At 44.8% G+C, this 23,754-nt stretch overlaps 1 protein-coding gene, 2 long non-coding RNA genes and 1 other non-coding gene across 4 annotated transcripts; 1 reads left to right on the forward strand and 3 right to left on the reverse strand.

The window, feature by feature from the left end:
• Positions 1–240: 240 nt before the first annotated feature.
• Positions 241–313, forward strand: Trnaf-gaa. The gene has a single exon. It is a non-coding gene; the product is annotated as a tRNA-Phe (tRNA).
• A 4,570-nt stretch (positions 314–4,883) lies between these two features.
• On the reverse strand, positions 4,884–18,677 carry LOC113507192. Its single transcript, XM_026890056.1, has 13 exons — positions 18,516–18,677; positions 17,771–17,923; positions 16,690–16,805; positions 15,869–16,012; positions 15,313–15,526; positions 14,586–14,761; positions 14,083–14,154; positions 13,763–13,849; positions 12,170–12,290; positions 7,937–8,898; positions 6,844–6,916; positions 6,033–6,131; positions 4,884–5,294 (listed from the first exon to the last, which is right to left on the reverse strand). Exons 7-13 carry the CDS (start codon positions 14,107–14,109, stop codon positions 5,116–5,118), a joined length of 1,548 nt encoding a protein of 515 aa, XP_026745857.1. The 5' UTR covers positions 14,110–14,154; positions 14,586–14,761; positions 15,313–15,526; positions 15,869–16,012; positions 16,690–16,805; positions 17,771–17,923; positions 18,516–18,677; the 3' UTR covers positions 4,884–5,115.
• Positions 18,678–21,797: 3,120 nt separating this feature from the next.
• LOC113507196 lies at positions 21,798–22,552 on the reverse strand. The gene is made up of 3 exons (XR_003401813.1): positions 22,387–22,552; positions 22,164–22,248; positions 21,798–21,906 (listed from the first exon to the last, which is right to left on the reverse strand). It is a non-coding gene; the product is annotated as an uncharacterized LOC113507196 (long non-coding RNA).
• A 24-nt stretch (positions 22,553–22,576) lies between these two features.
• LOC113507195 lies at positions 22,577–23,694 on the reverse strand. Its single transcript, XR_003401812.1, has 2 exons — positions 23,664–23,694; positions 22,577–23,036 (listed from the first exon to the last, which is right to left on the reverse strand). It is a non-coding gene; the product is annotated as an uncharacterized LOC113507195 (long non-coding RNA).
• Between the last annotated feature and the right edge of the window lie 60 nt (positions 23,695–23,754).

The raw sequence follows: 23,754 nt of genomic DNA on the forward strand, positions 1-23,754 counted from the left end.
GTTATTTTGCAAAATGTTTTAAGCATAAATATTTTGATTCCGTTGAGTTAGATTTCAATTTATGATTTTTCTATTCAAACTAACAGTATTAATGGTATTGAAAAAATGTTTTACAAAATTTGTTTTTTTTTTCTATTTTTTTTTTGAAATCTCACGTACTAAAGTCTAAAAATAATAATAAATAGTTAATAATTAACTCATTGTGGTAATGGATGACAAATTTCATACTTGAAGTCATCAGCCGAAATAGCTCAGTTGGGAGAGCGTTAGACTGAAGATCTAAAGGTCCCCGGTTCAATCCCGGGTTTCGGCAATTCTCTTTTTGCATTTTTGTTAATGTTTCTTTACATATTTTGTTACCTTTTATCATAAATAACTACTTAATTATTCACTTGAAATTGTTAAATACATTTTAATGTATTATTTCATTGTAAAAATGCCAATTTTTTTTGTAACTGAAATAGAAAATTTTCATCAATATAAAAAATACTCCGTCAAAGATTGTCTGTGCGTTTGTGTTGTATGTCTTATACTCAATCAATCCCACTCATGACAAGCTGATGTGACAACAGATTATATTCATCTACTTTAAGATATAAGCACGACGAATCACTAACACTAACATGCAAATACGAACGTTATTTGTATTAAATGTAAATTTTCATGAAAATTCTCGTTTTTGTGACCAATATCGTTGTTAACTTGCCCAGTTACCGTCATATCTTTAAAGTAAAATAATTACTCTAAGGCCCGATTTTTCAATCGCCAGATAACTTTTATCTGACGAATATGTTTGATGTTTTGACAGCTTTTGTATAGAAAATATGTCAAACGGCCATATTTATTCCTCAGATAGAAGATAACTAATGATTGAAAATCGGCCCTAAGAAGTTTTAGGCATTCAGAAGAGTATATGTGACTTGAAAAAAAATTGCGCCTGTTTCACAATCACTGATCAGCCGCTATCTAACATCTAGCCTAGATAAATTGAGAAAATTGACATTCTTTGTATAAAAATATCTGTCTAGTAATTTAACGAGAACGCGAGCGGTGGTGAAATAGGCCCTTTAAACAAAATATGTAGCCTTTCAAATGTTAAGTACAAGAATGATATGAATTCCTGCGCCTTCTGGTCGTGTCTCTTTGATATAGTTCGTAAAGTAATTATGTATTTTTTCTAGTAAATAAATGACAATAATGCACTGGTTTGTTTCATTTTGCGTTTTCCGTTTTTTCTTCTCTCGCGAAAGCACTTAGGAAGCGGTGAAGGGTGGGCGAAACTGGGTGCTGTCCAATGTAATCTGACAATCAAAAACTGCTGCTTAGGAGCCTCATTTGAATAAATGACTTATGATTTAGATTCACTTATGTCATGTAATTCTGCCTGAAAAACAGGTTGACAGTCCATGACACAGTCCTGGCAGGATCATGAATCGGTTCAAAAAACCACGTCCCATTTGATACTGACATGTTTATTTGTCTTGGTGATACAAATTGAGAAATTTTCGTTTTGAATATAATATTTTCATGAATCAAAACTGAATAGTATACTAAACTTAACTCAATGGTAACTTTTTGCCTACATCAGTAACTAGTCTATGCCTAGGTTATTGAAGCATGGAAAAAAGGAAATTGTGATTCTGATAAAATTCAAGTCTGATAATATCCAATAAAAATCCGTCTAACCGATTCAGCTGTGGGATAAACAACTAGAAACTACAGAAGTTCAAGAACACTCACCCAACAACTTCCTCTGTTCAAAATCAAATAAAACACAGCACTCATCTATGATAATGTATTTTACTTAGTTTTACATCATACAACCTGATAACGAATTCAAGTGTCCGACAATCTAAAGTAGCTTACACAGCGGCTCACCGCTCACACACACGGCGACACGTCGACGACTCGGCGAGCGCTCACAGAGACAACAGTTCCAATCCGTCTACAAAATATATTCAGACAACATCTGACACTCACAAGTCAAGTATTCAGAACTTTTGTCTCATATAGACATCATTCGTCTCTTTCTTTGGACAATACAGTTTCATCCCCGTTTACAAAATATATTAAGACAACCTCTGACACCCAAGTCAAGTATTCAGAAGTTTTGTCTCGTACAGACATCATTTGTCTCATTCTTTTGACACAGTTCCTTTCCTTTAACAAAATATATGAACACAACATCTGACACTTATAAAGTCAATTGGTCAGAAGTTTCATACAATTCTTTCTGACAGACAACTCTTGTCTCCAATGAGCACTCGCATATACAATCCCTAGACCGCTTGTGTCTGATCGACGCCTATCATAAATATGAAAAACATCTTCCTTTACTACAATTTTGAGGAATCGTTTGCAAATTTCGGCGTCGGGAACACTCTTGGTATATAATGGCGGTCAAAAGATTGTTTTTAATATAATGTTATATCACATTATTACTTATTAACGTCCAACAGCGTAATAAACGCCACGTCATATGTTCTTAGTATCAAAAAATGTCTTTATTTATATAAAAATGTCCGTTCTTCCTTATAACAATCAATTTATCCCTTTTCTAATACGGGATGTTTTGTTTTCGAATTGTAACTTAATTACAATTGGGTAAAGTGCAAAATTCAATGCCTCCGACACTTATTATATATTTAGGCAGTTTTGCTATTTATTCCTATAACGTTAAGGGTTATATTTGTTTTGTTAAGTCAGAGTAAATACAGCCGTTTGAACACAGCTCTGTCATCATCTTATAAAATTTGGACAACAATTTGCCAAATTACCAATTTATATTCAGAAATTGGATTTTTTCTCATATTTTCTTGTATATAGCTAAACTTATTTATTTAAAATACAGAGAAAATGCTTTTAAATTTTGTTTCTAGTATTTATGAGCACCAGTGATGTCATGTATTCCACAATTTATAATATTTTTATTTTCCCTTCTGTATGGGAAAGTCTTTGCCCAACAGTGGGGCAATTACAGGCATTTTATCATTGAAAAGACATTTTACACTTTTAATAATAAATAAATGAGTTTTCGCTATATTTACATAGTCATATCCTTGATTAGTTTCAAGTAAGGTTCAAAAAAGTTTATGGTAAGAATTATAAAAAAAAATAGTTGCGTCATTTCAAAAATACCTCGTTTCAAAGATTCCTTTAAGAAATTAACCATAATTTTTCATTATTAAACACAAAATATAGGTTTTAAACTAAAATAATTCAAACAATTAATAATTAATATACCCACAATTACAGTATTTTTTAAACTCATTCAAACCTTACTTAAATAACGTCTTATACTGGATTCAAACGTCAATAAGTTTTTATTCACCTTTAAGTAGTATGCTGTCTCTGCCACTTCAAGGTGTAAAGTGGCAGATAGTCATTTGAAAACGTGTTTAACTCACGTTGCCTTCTAAATTGAAGGCTAGTTTCAGTATTGTCATATTTTTAGTCGATTAATATACATTAAATTTTTAAATTGCTTACGAAATTTGTTTTTATAAGCTAGTATATAGCTTTATTTTCCAAAACGGGTTGTAATCTTAATATTACATCTGAGAAAGTGTCTCTTATTTCCAGATTTATTTGTCACTTTTAAAATTGGTATGTGAAGTGATCAAAATGTAACAAATAATGTATTTTACTTTATAAAAAAAACAAAATTATAAATAATTCGCAACTTAAATTTTGACTATTGCTAAAAGAACACACTTTCATTACAATACAATCATATTACCTTAACGAAATAATATAATTTGAAGGTGTGGCAGTACGACAATCATTTTATTTATAAGTCCGATATCCTCGGTAAGTCATATCCAATGCGTATGAAAGCTCTATGAATGTTAATAGCTTTAGGGCCGATTTTTCAACCATCACTTAACTTCTATCTGAGGAATAAATATGGCCGTTTGACATATTTTCGATACAAAAGCTGTCAAAACGTCAAACATATTCGTCAGATAAAAGTTAAAAATCTGGCGATTGAAAAATCGGCCCTTAGTCCTTCGAAGTCGAAACGTGTAGGAGAGCTAAGAATGATATTCCATCATGTATCCAGAGCCTAAATTAATACAAATGAATTTAAACAATATATAAAAAATAAATTTCTATAAGCTTTCAATATACATATCATGTTATATAAATCCAAATAATATAGAAAATTAACACACATTTTCGACTAGCATTTCAAATGGATGTCTATCAACTTTTTAGTATATTTTTACATCATTTTATGTTGCCCTTTGTTTACATATAATTTTAAATTCTGTATTGCTGTAAGTATATGCAGGTAAAATGCGAGTTTATTAGTTTTAATCCGAGTTAAATTTGTTTAACATTATACATATACTTGATTTTTAATATTTAATACGCAGAATATGCTGCAAAGCGGATAGTATTACAATCAAATAAAAATGATACAATGGCAAAAATTTAAACCACAAACCAGGCTCTAACCTGCGACACTTGTTACAACGCACTAGTTGCATTGCCCTTAACTTTTAGTAGTTTCCAAAATATGAATATATATGTAAATCGAAAATTTATCACTGAATGAATTAAAAACATAATGTTACATATCACAAGTAACATTACACCTTGAAATATAATATAGTTTTACCTTTTAAAAATAATATACTATAGTTAATAAACTCACATTTTACCCATTTATACATAAAAACATACAAATTTACTCATGATATAATTATTGATTTAACAACAGTTTACCCACGCGTATGTATCGTGATCCCCGACTAGTTTCACATTCACATGGGCTGACTAGTGAAGGGTACCCGATAAATACTCGTGAATAAATGTATTATGAAATCAATAATAGGATATTTGACAATAAAATAAATGTTTAATCCGTCAGACAGATTTTTGAACAATATTGGATACGTATTTTTTTCTCGTTAACAAAAAATGAACAACATCACACGAGATTTTAAATCTCTGTATCCCCAGTGAATTAAAATCTCACATCGTTTTAATGACGTGATAAATTGAAAAATACAAATTAAATATTATTTATAAATCTATCTGACGGACAAAACAGCTTTGTAATATTATATTAAATCAAATACCTTATCATTAAGTCTTTTCATGAACATTTTACTTATGATTCTGCCTCAAAGCCGCGGCTATGTCCCTGACGTCAAGTCTGACTTTCGGCTTATGTTGCGGCGGTTCGAAATAGAAGTCGAAACGTTTGAATGATTCTATCTCTCTCTCTGACACCTCCAGAGACGAGAGGTTGGTTATGCTCGAGTCCGGGAGGAACACGCTGGATTCTGTAATGAAAAGATTAGATTAGTTTGTTGTGAAATAGAAAAAAAACTTGTTTCTCGTCCGGTTTGAATGGTAGAGAACGCCTGTGGTATAAAATTAACTATTATACTTATTTTTATAAGTAGTAGAGTATCAATAAATAAAGAACAACTAAGTAATCTTGTTTAAACTTTTGAAAGCGCCCTAGGAGCTTGAAACAGTTAATTAACGGCTATATTTTCATAAGAGTATATGAGCATAGCTCCTAGCTTCCAATTTCAGCTATACTAGAAACTAAATATTTCTATCTAGGACCCTCAACCCCAGCTATTAAAGAATCTAACTTCGGTCATCTATGACTGCACAAAGTGAGTCAAAGATTAGGTAAAGTCAAGTGATGTTTCACTTGACTATCCGTGCAGTCATAGCTCAGTGGGCTCAGTGGGTTTGTCGTGGTGAACATCACCACGACAAACCCACTAGGCGCAATATGTCACAGATTCGATCCCTGCGTAGGACAAGCGTTTGTGTGAACAACGCATGCTTGTCCTGAGTCTGGTTGTCTTTTGACAATTATTAACATATCTTTGAAATATAAATTATAACGATTTTTTACAAAAAAAAAAAAACGTGTCTAATACTTTTCAATGATCTAAGTAAGGGACTAACTTAATTGGTTTTTTTCTTTTCATAGCCAGTGCTCATCCCTATTTCCTGTCCCTACAAGACAGCTGTAAGCTAGGTATACAGTAGTGGCTCACCGGTGTCGTGTTGCGCTTGCTTGGCGCGCGCGCCCACGGGCCCGAAGCGCGTGTCGGACGCGCCGCACTTGCCGCACGACCCCGTCGGGGACACCGGGCCTGACACACACACACAATATTATGATAGGTACGGTTGGAACAGGTAGAAAAGAATAGAGTATTTATTTATTTGATTAAATAAATATATAAAAATCAAAGATTCGTCTTGATTTAGGCCAGGGAAGGTGTAAAGGGTGAGAAAATATGGAGAAATTGTTTAAAAGGCAAAAAATACATGATTAATTTGTCACGTCATTGTCACTACTCAACGTCATTTTTCTTTTAAACTTATGTATTGTGTTGGCTGTCATATAAATTTAAAGAAGCCTGATGTTTCTTACGGAAATCTCTTAAAATTAACACGAGATCGAGTACTACGCAGGTGAAACAGCGGGAAACAGCTAATGTAGATAAAGATAGTGACAATATCATCATTCCCCTGCCCTTATCCCAATTAATTTATTTGGGTTCGGCGCAACATGTCATCTTCTTCCATACCTTCCTATCGGCCGTCATCTCACAAGAAACACTCTTTAAAGATAGTGACAATATGTGACATAAATAAGGTCCATAATAATCTGCTGTTGCCAACGTTTCAGCAATTCTAAACGAAAGGTCTAAAGGTTCCTCTTAGAACGGACAACATATAGTACAGTTTTAAATAACTTGTGAACAACATAGACATTTTTAAGCTCTGGTTAAACAACATTATATTTCTTTTGTTCTAACTTTCGTGAAAGTGGTTCATAATATAATTATAAAGTATAGTTACCGGCGTCTGGTGGTGGCTCGTACAGTTGTGACGGCCACGCTGGCCGCCCGCCCGGGCCTACCTCACAGGGGTCCTGAGAGAAAATAACAAAATATACATATAATACGACCATTGCCAAAATAAAAATCTATTCCATAAAATGTTACAGCATTTGTTAGCTAGATAGAGTTTAAGTGAAATAAGTGTCGCAAATGATTTTTTTATATGTCAAAATGTTAAAATTTATATAAGAACTAGCATTTCGCCCGCGGCTTCGTCCGTGTCGATGTCGGTTATATCGCGTTTCCAAAAACTATCCTATGTTCTTTCTCAAGGTCAACTCTATATCTGTACCAAATTTCATTAAAACCAGTTCAGTGGTTTAGACGCGAAAGCGTAACTAACAGACAGACAGAGTTACTTTCGCATTTATAATAGTAGGGATTAAGTCGGTACGCCAATTAATTTCGTAACCAAAATGGTGACTACGTATGTCGGGATTCGGGGCATTCGTTGTTGGCATTTTGTACGATATACACCGGTGATCTCGATAAACTATGATTTGACGGAAAAGAACATCGTGTGAGGTACAATAAAGCATTGTGAAAAGACTGCACGGATAGCCGAATGGTTGAGGTCACCACACCAAACCCACTGTGCGCGACGTGTCGCGGGTTCGATCCCCGCGTAGGACAAGCATTAGTGTGATCCACGAATGCTTGTCCTGAGTCTGGGTGTCTTTGTGCATGTGGTTTGTATGTTTGTGAATCACCCCGCGACACAAGGATAAAATTCATTAATGGGGGAGTCGTTTTTAAAAAAAAAATAACTACGTCGATATCTCGAACTATCTTATATGTTATACTAGCTGTTGCCCGCGACTTCGTCCGCGTGGTTAGAAGAAATTGCGACTATAACTTGAGATTTAAACTATCCTATCTCTCAAGTTGGATCGAACTGCACATGGTGGGCGAATTTTATTATAATCGGTTAAGTGGTTTAGGGGTCCATTGAGGACAAACATTGTGACACGAGATTTATATATATTAAGATAATAATTTGACAAAATTCGCCTTTTAATTAAAACTCATAAAAAAACAAAATAAAATCTCACCTGCGTCTTATAAAACTTGGATTCGGTAACGTGATGTATTGTCACCTCACTATTCAACTTGGACCCAACCCTGAGTCTCTGGAAGTACGGAAGCGAGTCCCCGTTAGCCATGTGATTAACCCCTAAATCATCTTTCATCTCATTACGATCACTGAACAAAGCGTTTCTGAATACATTCCTATCTTCTTGCCCAAACGGTGTATACAACCCTGCGTAGTCATGATTTTCTTCGCGTTTTAGTGGTGTGCCTATAGGCTCCGGTCGCTGTATAGTCGAGTTGGCGAATAGTGATGTGTCGTTATCGTATCTAGTCGAGTCCGGTCGAGTGCCGATAGGATTGGGCGAGACGACGGATTTCGGTGTTTGTTCCTCGTAATATTCTGGTGTTAGGAAGCTGCGCTGGTGGTTGTCATCGTTGGTCTTGAACAGGGAGTAGCCTTCGTCGTTTTTCTGTGTGAACGATGCAAGATTCATAATCCGGGTTTGAAAGTCGTCCGGTTTGCTTTCAGGGTACTGTGTTGGGTTGGTATTAGGGTTTGGGGTTGGGTTGTACGTGTTCGGGTTGACGTAGTTGTACTGTCCGTACATGGGGTTGGTTGGTGGGGTTGGGTTCCTCACTCCCATTAAGCTCTGTTGATGCATCATGGTCATTAACGGGTTTCGTATGGTGTACATTCCATTTGAAGTGGGTGTGATGGTCGCTTGGCAGGCGTTGGGCGGCATGGGTATGGGGTCCGGGATTCGAATCTGTTCCTGCTTCTTCTGCGCTGTTTGGTTAGTTATTTGCACTGGTGGGAGGTTGGGATGGAACATTGGGTTCCGTAGGGTCACAATCTTGCTTCCGTCGGGTTTGGTGTCGGCCTCGGCGGCGGCGGCGGCTTTCTTTGCCTTCTTTTTGGCTTTCTTTGATTTGCCGACTGGGGCCGGCGTTGGTTCTGGTATTACTACTGGTTTTGGCGGTTCTGCAAATGTAAAATACAGTATTATACAAAAAGATGGAAAGCATGCTGAGTGATAAAGATCACCATACTAAGCTGTGTGCGAAGTGTTGCGGGCTCGAACCCCGCGTACATCATCGCGACAAACATATAATTCCTTTAAACACAAGGATTAAATTTCTAATGTACAAACATGTGCCCTGGGTGGAGATGGAAGCCGGGACCTCCGGTATAGCAGTCAGGGTCCCTGACCACTAGAGCCACAGGCCAGTCTATGTCCCTACATACTGACCATGCGCGGGCGGCGGCGCGGGGCTGTAGTAGCTGTGCGTGGCGGGCTCGGCCGTGATGAGCGCGGGCCTCCGACCTCCGGTATAGCAGTCAGGGTCCCTGACCACTAGAGCCACAGGCCAGTCTATGTCCCTACATACTGACCATGCGCGGGCGGCGGCGCGGGGCTGTAGTAGCTGTGCGTGGCGGGCTCGGCCGTGATGAGCGCGGGCCTCCGACCTCCGGTATAGCAGTCAGGGTCCCTGACCACTAGAGCCACAGGCCAGTCTATGTCCCTACATACTGACCATGCGCGGGCGGCGGCGCGGGGCTGTAGTAGCTGTGCGTGGCGGGCTCGGCCGTGATGAGCGCGGGCCTCCGACCTCCGGTATAGCAGTCAGGGTCCCTGACCACTAGAGCCACAGGCCAGTCTATGTCCCTACATACTGACCATGCGCGGGCGGCGGCGCGGGGCTGTAGTAGCTGTGCGTGGCGGGCTCGGCCGTGATGAGCGCGGGCCTCCGACCTCCGGTATAGCAGTCAGGGTCCCTGACCACTAGAGCCACAGGCCAGTCTATGTCCCTACATACTGACCATGCGCGGGCGGCGGCGCGGGGCTGTAGTAGCTGTGCGTGGCGGGCTCGGCCGTGATGAGCGCGGGCCTCCGACCTCCGGTATAGCAGTCAGGGTCCCTGACCACTAGAGCCACAGGCCAGTCTATGTCCCTACATACTGACCATGCGCGGGCGGCGGCGCGGGGCTGTAGTAGCTGTGCGTGGCGGGCTCGGCCGTGATGAGCGCGGGCCTCCGACCTCCGGTATAGCAGTCAGGGTCCCTGACCACTAGAGCCACAGGCCAGTCTATGTCCCTACATACTGACCATGCGCGGGCGGCGGCGCGGGGCTGTAGTAGCTGTGCGTGGCGGGCTCGGCCGTGATGAGCGCGGGCCTCCGACCTCCGGTATAGCAGTCAGGGTCCCTGACCACTAGAGCCACAGGCCAGTCTATGTCCCTACATACTGACCATGCGCGGGCGGCGGCGCGGGGCTGTAGTAGCTGTGCGTGGCGGGCTCGGCCGTGATGAGCGCGGGCCTCCGACCTCCGGTATAGCAGTCAGGGTCCCTGACCACTAGAGCCACAGGCCAGTCTATGTCCCTACATACTGACCATGCGCGGGCGGCGGCGCGGGGCTGTAGTAGCTGTGCGTGGCGGGCTCGGCCGTGATGAGCGCGGGCCTCCGACCTCCGGTATAGCAGTCAGGGTCCCTGACCACTAGAGCCACAGGCCAGTCTATGTCCCTACATACTGACCATGCGCGGGCGGCGGCGCGGGGCTGTAGTAGCTGTGCGTGGCGGGCTCGGCCGTGATGAGCGCGGGCCTCCGACCTCCGGTATAGCAGTCAGGGTCCCTGACCACTAGAGCCACAGGCCAGTCTATGTCCCTACATACTGACCATGCGCGGGCGGCGGCGCGGGGCTGTAGTAGCTGTGCGTGGCGGGCTCGGCCGTGATGAGCGCGGGCCTCCGACCTCCGGTATAGCAGTCAGGGTCCCTGACCACTAGAGCCACAGGCCAGTCTATGTCCCTACATACTGACCATGCGCGGGCGGCGGCGCGGGGCTGTAGTAGCTGTGCGTGGCGGGCTCGGCCGTGATGAGCGCGGGCCTCCGACCTCCGGTATAGCAGTCAGGGTCCCTGACCACTAGAGCCACAGGCCAGTCTATGTCCCTACATACTGACCATGCGCGGGCGGCGGCGCGGGGCTGTAGTAGCTGTGCGTGGCGGGCTCGGCCGTGATGAGCGCGGGCCTCCGACCTCCGGTATAGCAGTCAGGGTCCCTGACCACTAGAGCCACAGGCCAGTCTATGTCCCTACATACTGACCATGCGCGGGCGGCGGCGCGGGGCTGTAGTAGCTGTGCGTGGCGGGCTCGGCCGTGATGAGCGCGGGCCTCCGACCTCCGGTATAGCAGTCAGGGTCCCTGACCACTAGAGCCACAGGCCAGTCTATGTCCCTACATACTGACCATGCGCGGGCGGCGGCGCGGGGCTGTAGTAGCTGTGCGTGGCGGGCTCGGCCGTGATGAGCGCGGGCCTCCGACCTCCGGTATAGCAGTCAGGGTCCCTGACCACTAGAGCCACAGGCCAGTCTATGTCCCTACATACTGACCATGCGCGGGCGGCGGCGCGGGGCTGTAGTAGCTGTGCGTGGCGGGCTCGGCCGTGATGAGCGCGGGCCTCCGACCTCCGGTATAGCAGTCAGGGTCCCTGACCACTAGAGCCACAGGCCAGTCTATGTCCCTACATACTGACCATGCGCGGGCGGCGGCGCGGGGCTGTAGTAGCTGTGCGTGGCGGGCTCGGCCGTGATGAGCGCGGGCCTCCGACCTCCGGTATAGCAGTCAGGGTCCCTGACCACTAGAGCCACAGGCCAGTCTATGTCCCTACATACTGACCATGCGCGGGCGGCGGCGCGGGGCTGTAGTAGCTGTGCGTGGCGGGCTCGGCCGTGATGAGCGCGGGCCTCCGACCTCCGGTATAGCAGTCAGGGTCCCTGACCACTAGAGCCACAGGCCAGTCTATGTCCCTACATACTGACCATGCGCGGGCGGCGGCGCGGGGCTGTAGTAGCTGTGCGTGGCGGGCTCGGCCGTGATGAGCGCGGGCCTCCGACCTCCGGTATAGCAGTCAGGGTCCCTGACCACTAGAGCCACAGGCCAGTCTATGTCCCTACATACTGACCATGCGCGGGCGGCGGCGCGGGGCTGTAGTAGCTGTGCGTGGCGGGCTCGGCCGTGATGAGCGCGGGCCTCCGACCTCCGGTATAGCAGTCAGGGTCCCTGACCACTAGAGCCACAGGCCAGTCTATGTCCCTACATACTGACCATGCGCGGGCGGCGGCGCGGGGCTGTAGTAGCTGTGCGTGGCGGGCTCGGCCGTGATGAGCGCGGGCCTCCGACCTCCGGTATAGCAGTCAGGGTCCCTGACCACTAGAGCCACAGGCCAGTCTATGTCCCTACATACTGACCATGCGCGGGCGGCGGCGCGGGGCTGTAGTAGCTGTGCGTGGCGGGCTCGGCCGTGATGAGCGCGGGCCCGCGCGGGGCCGGCGTCGGCGGCGCTGCCAGCTGACCGCACTTCCACAGCGGCTGCGGGGAACGGACATAGCAAATGTTAATCATAATGATCAACACTTTGAACTGTGTGGCGTGAGTGTGAAAGAGCGCGCGCGCGCTCGCTCGTGTGTGTGTGTGTGTGTGTGTGTGTGAGTACGTAAGTGTGTGTCTGTGAGTACGTAAGTGTGTGTCTGTGCGTACGTGGGTGTGTGAGGGTGGGAGTGAGTGTATGTGTAACACAGGTAATAATAAGCCTACATCTCTTCCAAGATTGTGTACCGTTTCCTCTGAGACACACTGAGAAAAAATGTTCAGTGATTTTCGTTGTTTTTATTTCAGATCATGGCTTACAAGGGTTTTTATGACGGGCATGTGTGGCGGGCTGGTAAGACTACGTTAGGTAGATCGCAATAAAAAAATGACCTTAGGTATTGATAAAAAAACGAATGAAATTCCACACTCTCTCACTTTTTTTACAAAGTGCCACATGTCTAAATTGGTCTTATTAAAATTGAAATCCGTCATCATCATCATCATCATCCTATTCGCAACTATATTGGAGTCGTTCGTTTCGTCGTCGAGAGTTTTACTAGGAGCGACCTACATGCCTATCTGACCTCCTCAACCCAGTTACTGACAACAAGATACCCTTTAGTTAGACTGGTTGTCAGACTTTCAAGGTTCTGACTACCTGTAACGACTTTCAAAGATAAATGAACAACAGCCATGACCCACAATTGAACGCGTCTTCCGTGTATTTATCGACGTCAAATAACAAAAATGATATAAACTGGTCAGTTTTTAATGTGACATTTTTATAAATTATCTTAATAACTTTTTAGCGACTAGCAATATCACATCAGATCATTTTTATAATAACTATCGTGAGACTGATTCATTATTAAATGATGTAACGGTTTACTCACGCGTATTTATCGGGGTAGCCCGACTAGTTTCGGACCCAACCGGAGTCCTTAATCATGAGCAGACGCGGCGGGATCGCGAGTCGAACTGGGTCGGGCTACCCCGATAAATACGCGTGAGTAAACCGTTACATCATTTAACATCAGATCATGATTATCGACTCCGGTTGGGTTCGGAACTAGTCGGGCGATCCCGATACATACGCGTGAAAAAACCGTTATTAAATAAATCATTGATTGACTGCACGGACAGCAGAGTGGTCACCAGGCCAAACCCACTAAACTCAACGACTCAGGACAAGCATTTGTGTGATCCACGCATGCTCGTCCTGAGTCTGGGTGTCTTTGTGCATGTGACTTAAATGTTTGTGAAACCCAAGACACAAGGATTGAATTCACAATACATGAACCGGGCTGCTTTTGTAAGACGACTAAAAAATCGCTGTGTATACAGAGGTAGATCTCCTATAGAGAGATAGGCGTTTATCTCGAAACCGCCACTTTGCGATGACTGTATTCCTAGTCATGACGGCAGTATTAAACCCGTGCAAAGCCGGGGCGTGTAGTGGTATATATACGTACCACAGACTTGATGGGAGGAGGTTCCTTCCTCTCGTTCGGTTGGACGCGCGTCAGAGTGATACCAGGAGGTAGTTTGAGGTCCGCCACCTGAAAGACACTTTTATTTTTTAAATTGCACGGTAAAATCACTTACATTATATAGAGCATGAAACAAAAAGTGTTCAAAAATGTTTCTTTTTTTTCCTTAACTTGACGTCATCTTGTCTCAAAATAATCAAAGCTTGTATTGACGAAAAATTATGTACATGCTTATCCATCATTGGTAACAAAACATGTTTCTTCTTACACAGCATATGCTCAAATCCTCAATGTATAAATACCTGTACCCCACAGCTGAGCTGTTCCATGATGCTGCACGAGGCCGGCTTCTCTGGCTCAGCATTGCAAGGGGTCTGTTGACAACACACATACATACACATCATAATCTGGTATATTATGGTCGTTGAGGTCACCACACCAAATTTATGCTCGAAGAGTTAATTCGATCCCCGCGTAGGACAAGCATTTGTGTGATCCACGAATGCTTGTCCTGAGTCTGGGTGTCTTGTAGCTTGTGCGTGTGATTTGTTTTTTTGTAAAACCCCCAAGACACAAAGATTACATTTTCCTAAAACAGAAACAACTCCTGCACTAAGACATTTCATATCTGTAACGCGCGGAGGTTTCACAAACATTCAAGTCACATGCACGAGACACCCAGACTCAGGACAAGCATTCGTGGATCACACAAACACTCCGGATCGAACCCGCGATACATCACAATTATTAGGTTTGACAGGGCCATATATTACCAAATAAATATTTTTTTTATACAAATCCTGACCTTTTTATTAACAACTTGTATGGTAGTATCTGAAGTGATGTTAACAACTTGCGGCTTCTGCTGCTGCTGTTGTTGCTGTTGTTGTTGTTGCTGTTGTTTCTTATTCTCCTTCTTGCTGTTAGCTTGTGGTTGTGGCTGTTGCGGCGGTTGCTTCGCTTTCGGTTGTGGTGGTGGCGCTGGAATATAAACACCATATTAAAAAAAACCTGCGTAATACTTGCAATTGTTGGAAAATAAAAAAGGAATCTTCCCAATCCAATATATGCGATTGATTTTAAATATAATGCGGTCAAATTATCTACGACAGTACCGAAACTAAAAAAAATCATAAGAACTAGGTTACTAACAAGCTAACAATACTTGAACTTAACTAAACTATCTTTAATAATTCACTCTTCATTCTATTAAAGCAACGACACCAGAATTTTAATACACTTAGGGCCGATTTTTCAATCGCTAGATAACTTTTATCTGAGTAATAAATATGGCTGTTTGACACATTTTCTATACAAAAGCTGTCAGAATGTCAAACATATTCGTCAGATATAAGTTATCTGGCGATTAAAAAATAGGCCCTTAAAAAAAGAATGAAGAAAAAAGATATGTATTTTAGAATATTAGCGATTGGACAATATATTCAAAAGATAATTTGTTTAGCCATATTATGTAATTAGTCTATAGGCCTTTTTAAAACAAATAAAAACAAAATAATAAAAAAAACACTCACTCTTCTCCTGCTTGTTCTCTTTCTTCTTCTCCTTCTTTTCAGCTGCCTTCTCTTTCTTGTCCTCCTTCTTAGCGGGCTCCACCTTCTTGGCGGGCTCCGGTTTCTTCTCGGCCTTCTTGGGTTCAGTCTTGACTTCTGGTTTCTTTGTTTCAGCCTTCTTCTTGGTCTCTTGTTGCTGTTGCTGCTGTTGTTTCTTCTTCTCTTCTTCTTCAGCCTGGAGAAAAAGAGTTATTGAATATTATTATTATTTTTTCATAATCAACTAAGATAGTAAGTACGAAGAAAAATTAAACAAGAGGAATCTGAAATATACTCTTAAAATGATAAAAACGCCGACACCATTGTTACAAGGCTCGGACCGCGCTCGCAACAGAGCGGTGTTTCTAAAAAACTACGAATTGCATCATAATATTGAATAAAAATTGCATTTTAAATTTATTCAAATCTCCAATACCAATTTTTTTATCATGAACGTGTTCTAGTCATTGGATACATGAGCTGGGCTGCTTTTGTAAGACGACTAAAAAATCACGGTGTATTAGATATATATACTCACCTGTTGCTTAGCGAGCAGTTTCCTCTGCTTCTTGGACAGCTGTTGTGTCTCCGGCAGTGAGTTGGATCGCTGCTGCTGTTGCTGTTGCTGCTCTTTGGAGGCTTTGTCTTCTTGCTTCTTCTGTTCTTTGTCCTTCTGCTTTTTCTGTTGATAGAACGAGAGATTTGTTTTGGGGCTTTATATATATATATATATATATATATATGATGTTTTAAAGTATTGTTCTTATTGTATGATTTTGAAAAAACAATTGTGCGTGTGGAATTTAAACCATAACATTTTAATAGTATTTCTGGTGTACAAATTTTAGGTGCGCATAACCCTTATCACTGAGGGGTATGAAAATAAATAACAAAAGATTCTCAGACCTACTTAATCCCTATTCTACTAAACCGAATATCATGAAACTTCAATGATTTTCTTTTTATAAATTTCATAAATATCGGCCAAACCGCTTTAAAGAGATAACTACTGGTAACTAAAATCGTGACTTTATAATTATCTAATATATAAAATTCCCGTGTCACGATGTTAGTTACCGTACTCCTCCGAATCGGTTCGACCGATTCTTATGAAATTTTGTATACCTATTGGGTAGGACTGAGAATAGAACAACATCTATTTTTCATACCCCTAAGTGACAAGGGTGGCCTACACTATTATTTTGGACGAAATTTTTTGTTTTTACTTTTTTATAATGTAGCATTAAAAAATACATCTAACTAGATATAATTTATCAGGCAAAACGACGTTTGCTGGGTCAGCTAGTATATAAATATATATATATATAGGTAAAGAAGATATGTATGTATGTGTATCACCTTATCCTTGTTCCCCTTGGCGAGCTGGTTGATATGGGCCAGCGCCTGCTCCCACGTTTGCTTGCGACCGTCGCTCTTCGGGTCCTCGGGGGGCTTGGCGGCCGCCTGCGCTGCTGCTGTTAGATAGATAGATAGTTAATACTAACTGTAAAATCGAAGTGTTTACTGACTAACGATCGATGATGTAAAGCAGGCAAAATACGTTGTTTGGCATATCTATACGATCATTATAAAGAGGAAAGATTTGTTTGTTAGACACAAATAGACTTCGAAACTACTGGACCGATTTGACAAAATTCTTTCACTTTTGAGAAGCTACATTATTCCCGCTGATCACAGGCTATAATTTATTTTGAAAAATATTAGGGTTCCGTTGTGATAATGTAACCAAAGGTGTAAAATCGGAAATTTCTGTGTACGCTTCTAATACTATAGACAATAGAACAAAATGATGTACAACGGGTTTGCTCACCACGCGGACGAAGTCGCGGGCAACTGGTTATCAACGATCGATGATGTAAAGCAAGGTAAATAAATACAAAGATTGGAACTTGCAACCTTTTCATATATTATCACGATTCAAACCTTCTGTGGACTGCTACCAATAAAGCTGCTATAAAGCTAAATCGATTCAGTCATTTTGGAGTTTTAGCGAGACTAATGAACAACAATTCATTTTTATATATATATAGAAGATTTAAAAACTAAAATTTGTATATATTCCAGCCTGCAGGAGCATTATAAAGGCAATAGTGGATATTTTTTTAAAGTTTTTGTATATTTTTTTTTTAAATGGTTGTTGTTTCGCATGTGTATTTGATGCCTTTTCGCGCAATTATTTGGAACTTTGACCAATTTTTAAAAATATGAAAGATTGGCGGTAAGCGAAAGGGGCAATTCATGACGGGCAATTTTGGTGGGAGCATTGGAAAATTCGTCTTCGCTTGTTGTATGGTTTAAAGATTATTGTAAAAGATTTAAGAAAGTGTGGTATCCGAATAAAGTTGTATTGTCGACAAAGGAATTTTATAAAAAGTGTACGATATAAAATGTGTTAATGTAATGATTGGTTGTGACCGACCTTCGTCCCGCCGCCTGAGCGCGTTGGCGGCTATGAGCGAGTGCGGGTCGCGGCAGTGCTGCAGCGGCGCGCGCAGGCCGGCCGCGTGCGTGGTGAGCGAGCCGCCGCACGAGCCGCCGCGCCCCACGCACACCACGCCGCCGCCGTGCGCGTCTGCACCGACAATGTAGGGAATCAGTTTCAACAAAAAAAACGTCTACAGCATTATTTAATCCTTGTGTCGCGGGGATTTCACAAACATTCAAGTCACATGCACAAAACACTCAGATTTAGAACAAGCCTTCGTAGATCACACAAATGCTTGTCCTACGCGGGGATCGAGCCCGCGATACGTCGCGTTCAGTGAGTTTGGCGTGGTGACCTCATCCACTCGTCTATCCGTGCAGCGTAAACAAGTAAAGTAAATAAGTCAACTAAACTTGTACAAACTGTGCGATAAATGATTTTTATATTATCATCGTCTTCATTAGAAAATTTAAGATTTTTGTTATTCCAACTAAAGTCCTAAAGTTTTTAAGTATTGATAAATATTAATTACCATTTCACGCAAAAACCACTGAACGGATTTTGACAAAATTTGTTGCACAGTTAATTTAAAACTTAGATTACAACCTAAGGTAGTGTTTATCCAGATTTTATGTCGCCGTAAGATCATTTTCGTCGCTGGCTACACCTAATAAATATATCAGAAACAGAATAAATTTATTTGTGTAAACATAGGTAACATATTTTAACAACGACTCACTTATATAAGCAGTTTGTTGCCTCTGTTTCTCAATCCTCTGCTTCTCCAATTCCAGCAATTTCAGATGCCTCTGCTGCAACTCCAGGTGCTGCTTCTGTAGTTGTTGTTGATGTAACAGCTGCTGTTGCTGTTGCTGTTGTTGCTGCTGCTGCTGTTGTTGTTGTTGCTGCTGCTGTTGAAGTTGTTGTTGTTGTTGTTGTTGTTGAAGCTGTTGTTGTTCTTGCTGCTGCTGTTGCAGCTTCCGTTGCTGCTGTTGCTGTTCGATCTGTTTGGATAGTATTGATGCTTGTTCCATCTGTGAAATAAAAATAAATGTTTACTATATTTTTAAGCCATTAATAATTAGTATAATATGTTATACCTGAAGCCGACCCCAACATATTCGGGAAAACCTATTCTGTTGAAGACTCTACCATAGTCAAGAAACAAAGTGTTTTATCGAAAAGGACAGTAGCAGAGTCTGATGAAGCGGAACGAGACGGAGCTGGTGTGATTGTCTAATCAGAATTCCTGTCTGATCTAGCAGATTTAGTTCCACTCCACAGCACTCCACACAACCCAGTCCGCCCCACTCCTATGTCACCACCCAACTCCTCCATCCTCCACCCCACTCCACCACCCTCCGCACGACTCCCCACTCCACTCCGCTCGCCCCCTCACCTGTGTCTGTATGAGCGGCTTCTCGGGCTTGCCCTGCAACGTCCGCGACTCGGCGAGGTGGCGGTCGCACTGCTGCAGCCGCCGCGCCCAGTCCAGGACCTGCTTCTCAGCGGCCTGCATCTCCTGAGGGGGGAACAAGTGGAAAACAAACAAATATATTTGTGTGTTCGTTAAACAGCCATAGCTAATAAGTAGATTAAACGATTCCGATTTAAAAAAAAATGCATCGAAAAAGACACATACGATTGAAGACCTACGTCTAATAAAAACCATTATTTTGCGACACGGTTTCGAAAATTAATTCTTAAGAAACAACAAAATATACACGGTGATTTTTTAGTCATCTTACAAAAGCAGCCCAGTTCATGTATCCGACGTAAAATACCCATAGGCGCGATTATTATGTTTTTATCATCAACTAAGATAATAAGTACGCAGAAAAATTTAACAAGAGAAATCTGAAATATACTCTTAAAAATGATAAAATCGCCGCCGCCCGCGCCCCTCACCATTGTTACAAGGCTCGGACCGCGCTCGCAACAGAGCTGCGTTTCTAAAAAACTACGAATTGCTTCATAATATTGAATAAAAATTGCATTTTAAATTTATTCAAATCTCATAAATACCTATTTTTTTTTAATCATGAACTTGTTCTAGTCATTGGATACATGAACTGGGCTGCTTTTGTAAGACGACTAAAAAATCACGGTGTATACATTGTCATTGGTGCATCAATTCCTTTTTTTTTATAAAAAAAACGACTCCCGAAGTAAGGAATTAGATCCTCGTATCGCGGGAGTTTCACAAACATACAAATCACAAGAACAAAGAGGGTGTCTTTGTTCTTGACTCGGACTCAGAACAAGCATTCGTGGATCACGCAAACTTATCCTACATGGGGATCGAATCAACACGTCGCTCTCAGTGTCGGCGTGATTACCTCCATCACTCGTGAGGCCTTACTATACATTACTATACTTTAATTGCTGTAATTGGTTTTTCACCGTTGTAATTGATTAAAATAAATAAATAAACATTAAAGTTTACGACATATCAGATCCAGTAAATCATCACACAAACCTTGGAAGTGGTGTTCATGAGGGTCGTCAGTTCAGCGAGCTGGTCAGCTACGTGTTGCATCTTAGCTTGCTGCGCGGGATTCAATTTCTGTTTTTTACCTGATATAGGAAAAAGGAAGATTTATTTAGTATAATTTAATAATTATAGTATAAATAGCACCAGTGTTTTACAAGGAGCGACTGCCTATCTGATCTCCTCAACCCAGTTACCTGGGCAACACGGTACTCCTTAGTCTGATTGTCAGACTTTCAAGCTTCTGACTACCCATAACGACTGTCAAAAGTGTATGAATAACAGCCGGGACCCACAATTAAACGAGCTTTTCGAAAGCTCATTATTGAAAGATGCAACGAGTTACTCACGCGTATTTACCGGACTTACTACATAGTTCTGATTCTGACCCAACCGGATTCCTTAAACATCTGACGGCATCAAGCTTAGCTAAACCTGTGATCGATGAACTTGTGTAGTTGTAACTCGAGTCACGTGAACTTGTGCAGGAATAAAAAGTTGTTGAATGTAAATTTAGTTGTAGTAGGCCTTCTACCTTGGCACCTGGCACCTGGCTCCAGCTGCAGCAGCAGCTAGTGCGGTACCTACAGTGGCTGTGCTCACCCTTCTTCCTGGGCTTGTTGGTCGCGCTGACGAGCTGGCGCGTGTGGTCGAGGCGTCGCTTGGCACCTGGCACCTGGCACCTGGCTCCAGCTGCAGCAGCAGCTAGTGCGGTACCTACAGTGGCTGTGCTCACCCTTCTTCCTGGGCTTGTTGGTCGCGCTGACGAGCTGGCGCGTGTGGTCGAGGCGTCGCTTGGCACCTGGCACCTGGCACCTGGCTCCAGCTGCAGCAGCAGCTAGTGCGGTACCTACAGTGGCTGTGCTCACCCTTCTTCCTGGGCTTGTTGGTCGCGCTGACGAGCTGGCGCGTGTGGTCGAGGCGTCGCTTGGCACCTGGCACCTGGCACCTGGCTCCAGCTGCAGCAACAGCTAGTGCGGTACTACAGTGGCTGTGCTCACCCTTCTTCCTGGGCTTGTTGGTCGCGCTGACGAGCTGGCGCGTGTGGTCGAGGCGTCGCTTGGCACCTGGCACCTGGCACCTGGCTCCAGCTGCAGCAGCAGCTAGTGCGGTACCTACAGTGGCTGTGCTCACCCTTCTTCCTGGGCTTGTTGGTCGCGCTGACGAGCTGGCGCGTGTGGTCGAGGCGTCGCTTGGCACCTGGCACCTGGCACCTGGCTCCAGCTGCAGCAGCAGCTAGTGCGGTACCTACAGTGGCTGTGCTCACCCTTCTTCCTGGGCTTGTTGGTCGCGCTGACGAGCTGGCGCGTGTGGTCGAGGCGTCGCTTGGCACCTGGCACCTGGCACCTGGCTCCAGCTGCAGCAGCAGCTAGTGCGGTACCTACAGTGGCTGTGCTCACCCTTCTTCCTGGGCTTGTTGGTCGCGCTGACGAGCTGGCGCGTGTGGTCGAGGCGTCGCTTGGCACCTGGCACCTGGCACCTGGCTCCAGCTGCAGCAGCAGCTAGTGCGGTACTACAGTGGCTGTGCTCACCCTTCTTCCTGGGCTTGTTGGTCGCGCTGACGAGCTGGCGCGTGTGGTCGAGGCGTCGCTTGGCACCTGGCACCTGGCTCCAGCTGCAGCAGCAGCTAGTGCGGTAGCTACAGTGGCTGTGCTCACCCTTCTTCCTGGGCTTGTTGGTCGCGCTGACGAGCTGGCGCGTGTGGTCGAGGCGTCGCTTGGCACCTGGCACCTGGCTCCAGCTGCAGCAGCAGCTAGTGCGGTACCTACAGTGGCTGTGCTCACCCTTCTTCCTGGGCTTGTTGGTCGCGCTGACGAGCTGGCGCGTGTGGTCGAGGCGTCGCTTGGCATGGCACCTGGCACCTGGCTCCAGCTGCAGCAACAGCTAGTGCGGTACCTACAGTGGCTGTGCTCACCCTTCTTCCTGGGCTTGTTGGTCGCGCTGACGAGCTGGCGCGTGTGGTCGAGGCGTCGCTTGGCACCTGCACTGGCACCTGGCTCCAGCTGCAGCAGCAGCTAGTGCGGTACCTACAGTGGCTGTGCTCACCCTTCTTCCTGGGCTTGTTGGTCGCGCTGACGAGCTGGCGCGTGTGGTCGAGGCGTCGCTTGGCACCTGGCACCTGGCACCTGGCTCCAGCTGCAGCAGCAGCTAGTGCGGTACCTACAGTGGCTGTGCTCACCCTTCTTCCTGGGCTTGTTGGTCGCGCTGACGAGCTGGCGCGTGTGGTCGAGGCGTCGCTTGGCACCTGGCACCTGGCACCTGGCTCCAGCTGCAGCAGCAGCTAGTGCGGTACTACAGTGGCTGTGCTCACCCTTCTTCCTGGGCTTGTTGGTCGCGCTGACGAGCTGGCGCGTGTGGTCGAGGCGTCGCTTGGCACCTGGCACCTGGCACCTGGCTCCAGCTGCAGCAGCAGCTAGTGCGGTACCTACAGTGGCTGTGCTCACCCTTCTTCCTGGGCTTGTTGGTCGCGCTGACGAGCTGGCGCGTGTGGTCGAGGCGTCGCTTGGCACCTGGCACCTGGCTCCAGCTGCAGCAGCAGCTAGTGCGGTAGCTACAGTGGCTGTGCTCACCCTTCTTCCTGGGCTTGTTGGTCGCGCTGACGAGCTGGCGCGTGTGGTCGAGGCGTCGCTTGGCACCTGGCACCTGGCTCCAGCTGCAGCAGCAGCTAGTGCGGTAGCTACAGTGGCTGTGCTCACCCTTCTTCCTGGGCTTGTTGGTCGCGCTGACGAGCTGGCGCGTGTGGTCGAGGCGTCGCTTGGCACCTGGCACCTGGCTCCAGCTGCCAGCAGCAGCTAGTGCGGTACCTACAGTGGCTGTGCTCACCCTTCTTCCTGGGCTTGTTGGTCGCGCTGACGAGCTGGCGCGTGTGGGTCGAGGCGTCGCTTGGCACCTGGCACTGGTTCCAGCTGCAGCAGCAGCTAGTGCGGTAGCTACAGTGGCTGTGCTCACCCTTCTTCCTGGGCTTGTTGGTCGCGCTGACGAGCTGGCGCGTGTGGTCGAGGCGTCGCTTGGCACCTGGCACCTGGCTCCAGCTGCAGCAGCAGCTAGTGCGGTACCTACAGTGGCTGTGCTCACCCTTCTTCCTGGGCTTGTTGGTCGCGCTGACGAGCTGGCGCGTGTGGTCGAGGCGTCGCTTGGCACCTGGCACCTGGCTCCAGCTGCAGCAGCAGCTAGTGCGGTAGCTACAGTGGCTGTGCTCACCCTTCTTCCTGGGCTTGTTGGTCGCGCTGACGAGCTGGCGCGGTGTGGTCGAGGCGTCGCTTGGCACCTGGCACCTGGCCTCCAGCTGCAGCAGCAGCTAGTGCGGTAGCTACAGTGGCTGTGCTCACCCTTCTTCCTGGGCTGTTGGTCGGCGCTGACGAGCTGGCGCGTGTGGTCGAGGGCGTCGCTTGGCACCTGGCACCTGGCTCCAGCTGCAGCAGCAGCTAGTGCGGTAGCTACAGTGGCTGTGCTCACCCTTCTTCCTGGGCTTGTTGGTCGCGCTGAC

Source organism: Trichoplusia ni, unplaced genomic scaffold (assembly GCF_003590095.1).
Source record: "Trichoplusia ni isolate ovarian cell line Hi5 unplaced genomic scaffold, tn1 tig00000970, whole genome shotgun sequence".
Lineage (NCBI taxonomy): Eukaryota > Metazoa > Arthropoda > Insecta > Lepidoptera > Noctuidae > Trichoplusia > Trichoplusia ni.

What these genes read in the sequence shown, in the direction of transcription:
- LOC113507192 (XM_026890056.1), bottom strand. Translation starts at nt 14,109, where the DNA reads ATGGAACAGCTCAGCTGTGGGGTACAG. An exon ending in AGCTCAGCTGTGGGGTACAG is followed by an intron (nt 13,850 to 14,082) that starts GTATTTATACAT and finishes AGTGTCTTTCAG; the next exon opens with GTGGCGGACCTCAAACTACC. An exon ending in CTCCTCCCATCAAGTCTGTG is followed by an intron (nt 12,291 to 13,762) that starts GTACGTATATAT and finishes CGTTCCCCGCAG; the next exon opens with CCGCTGTGGAAGTGCGGTCA.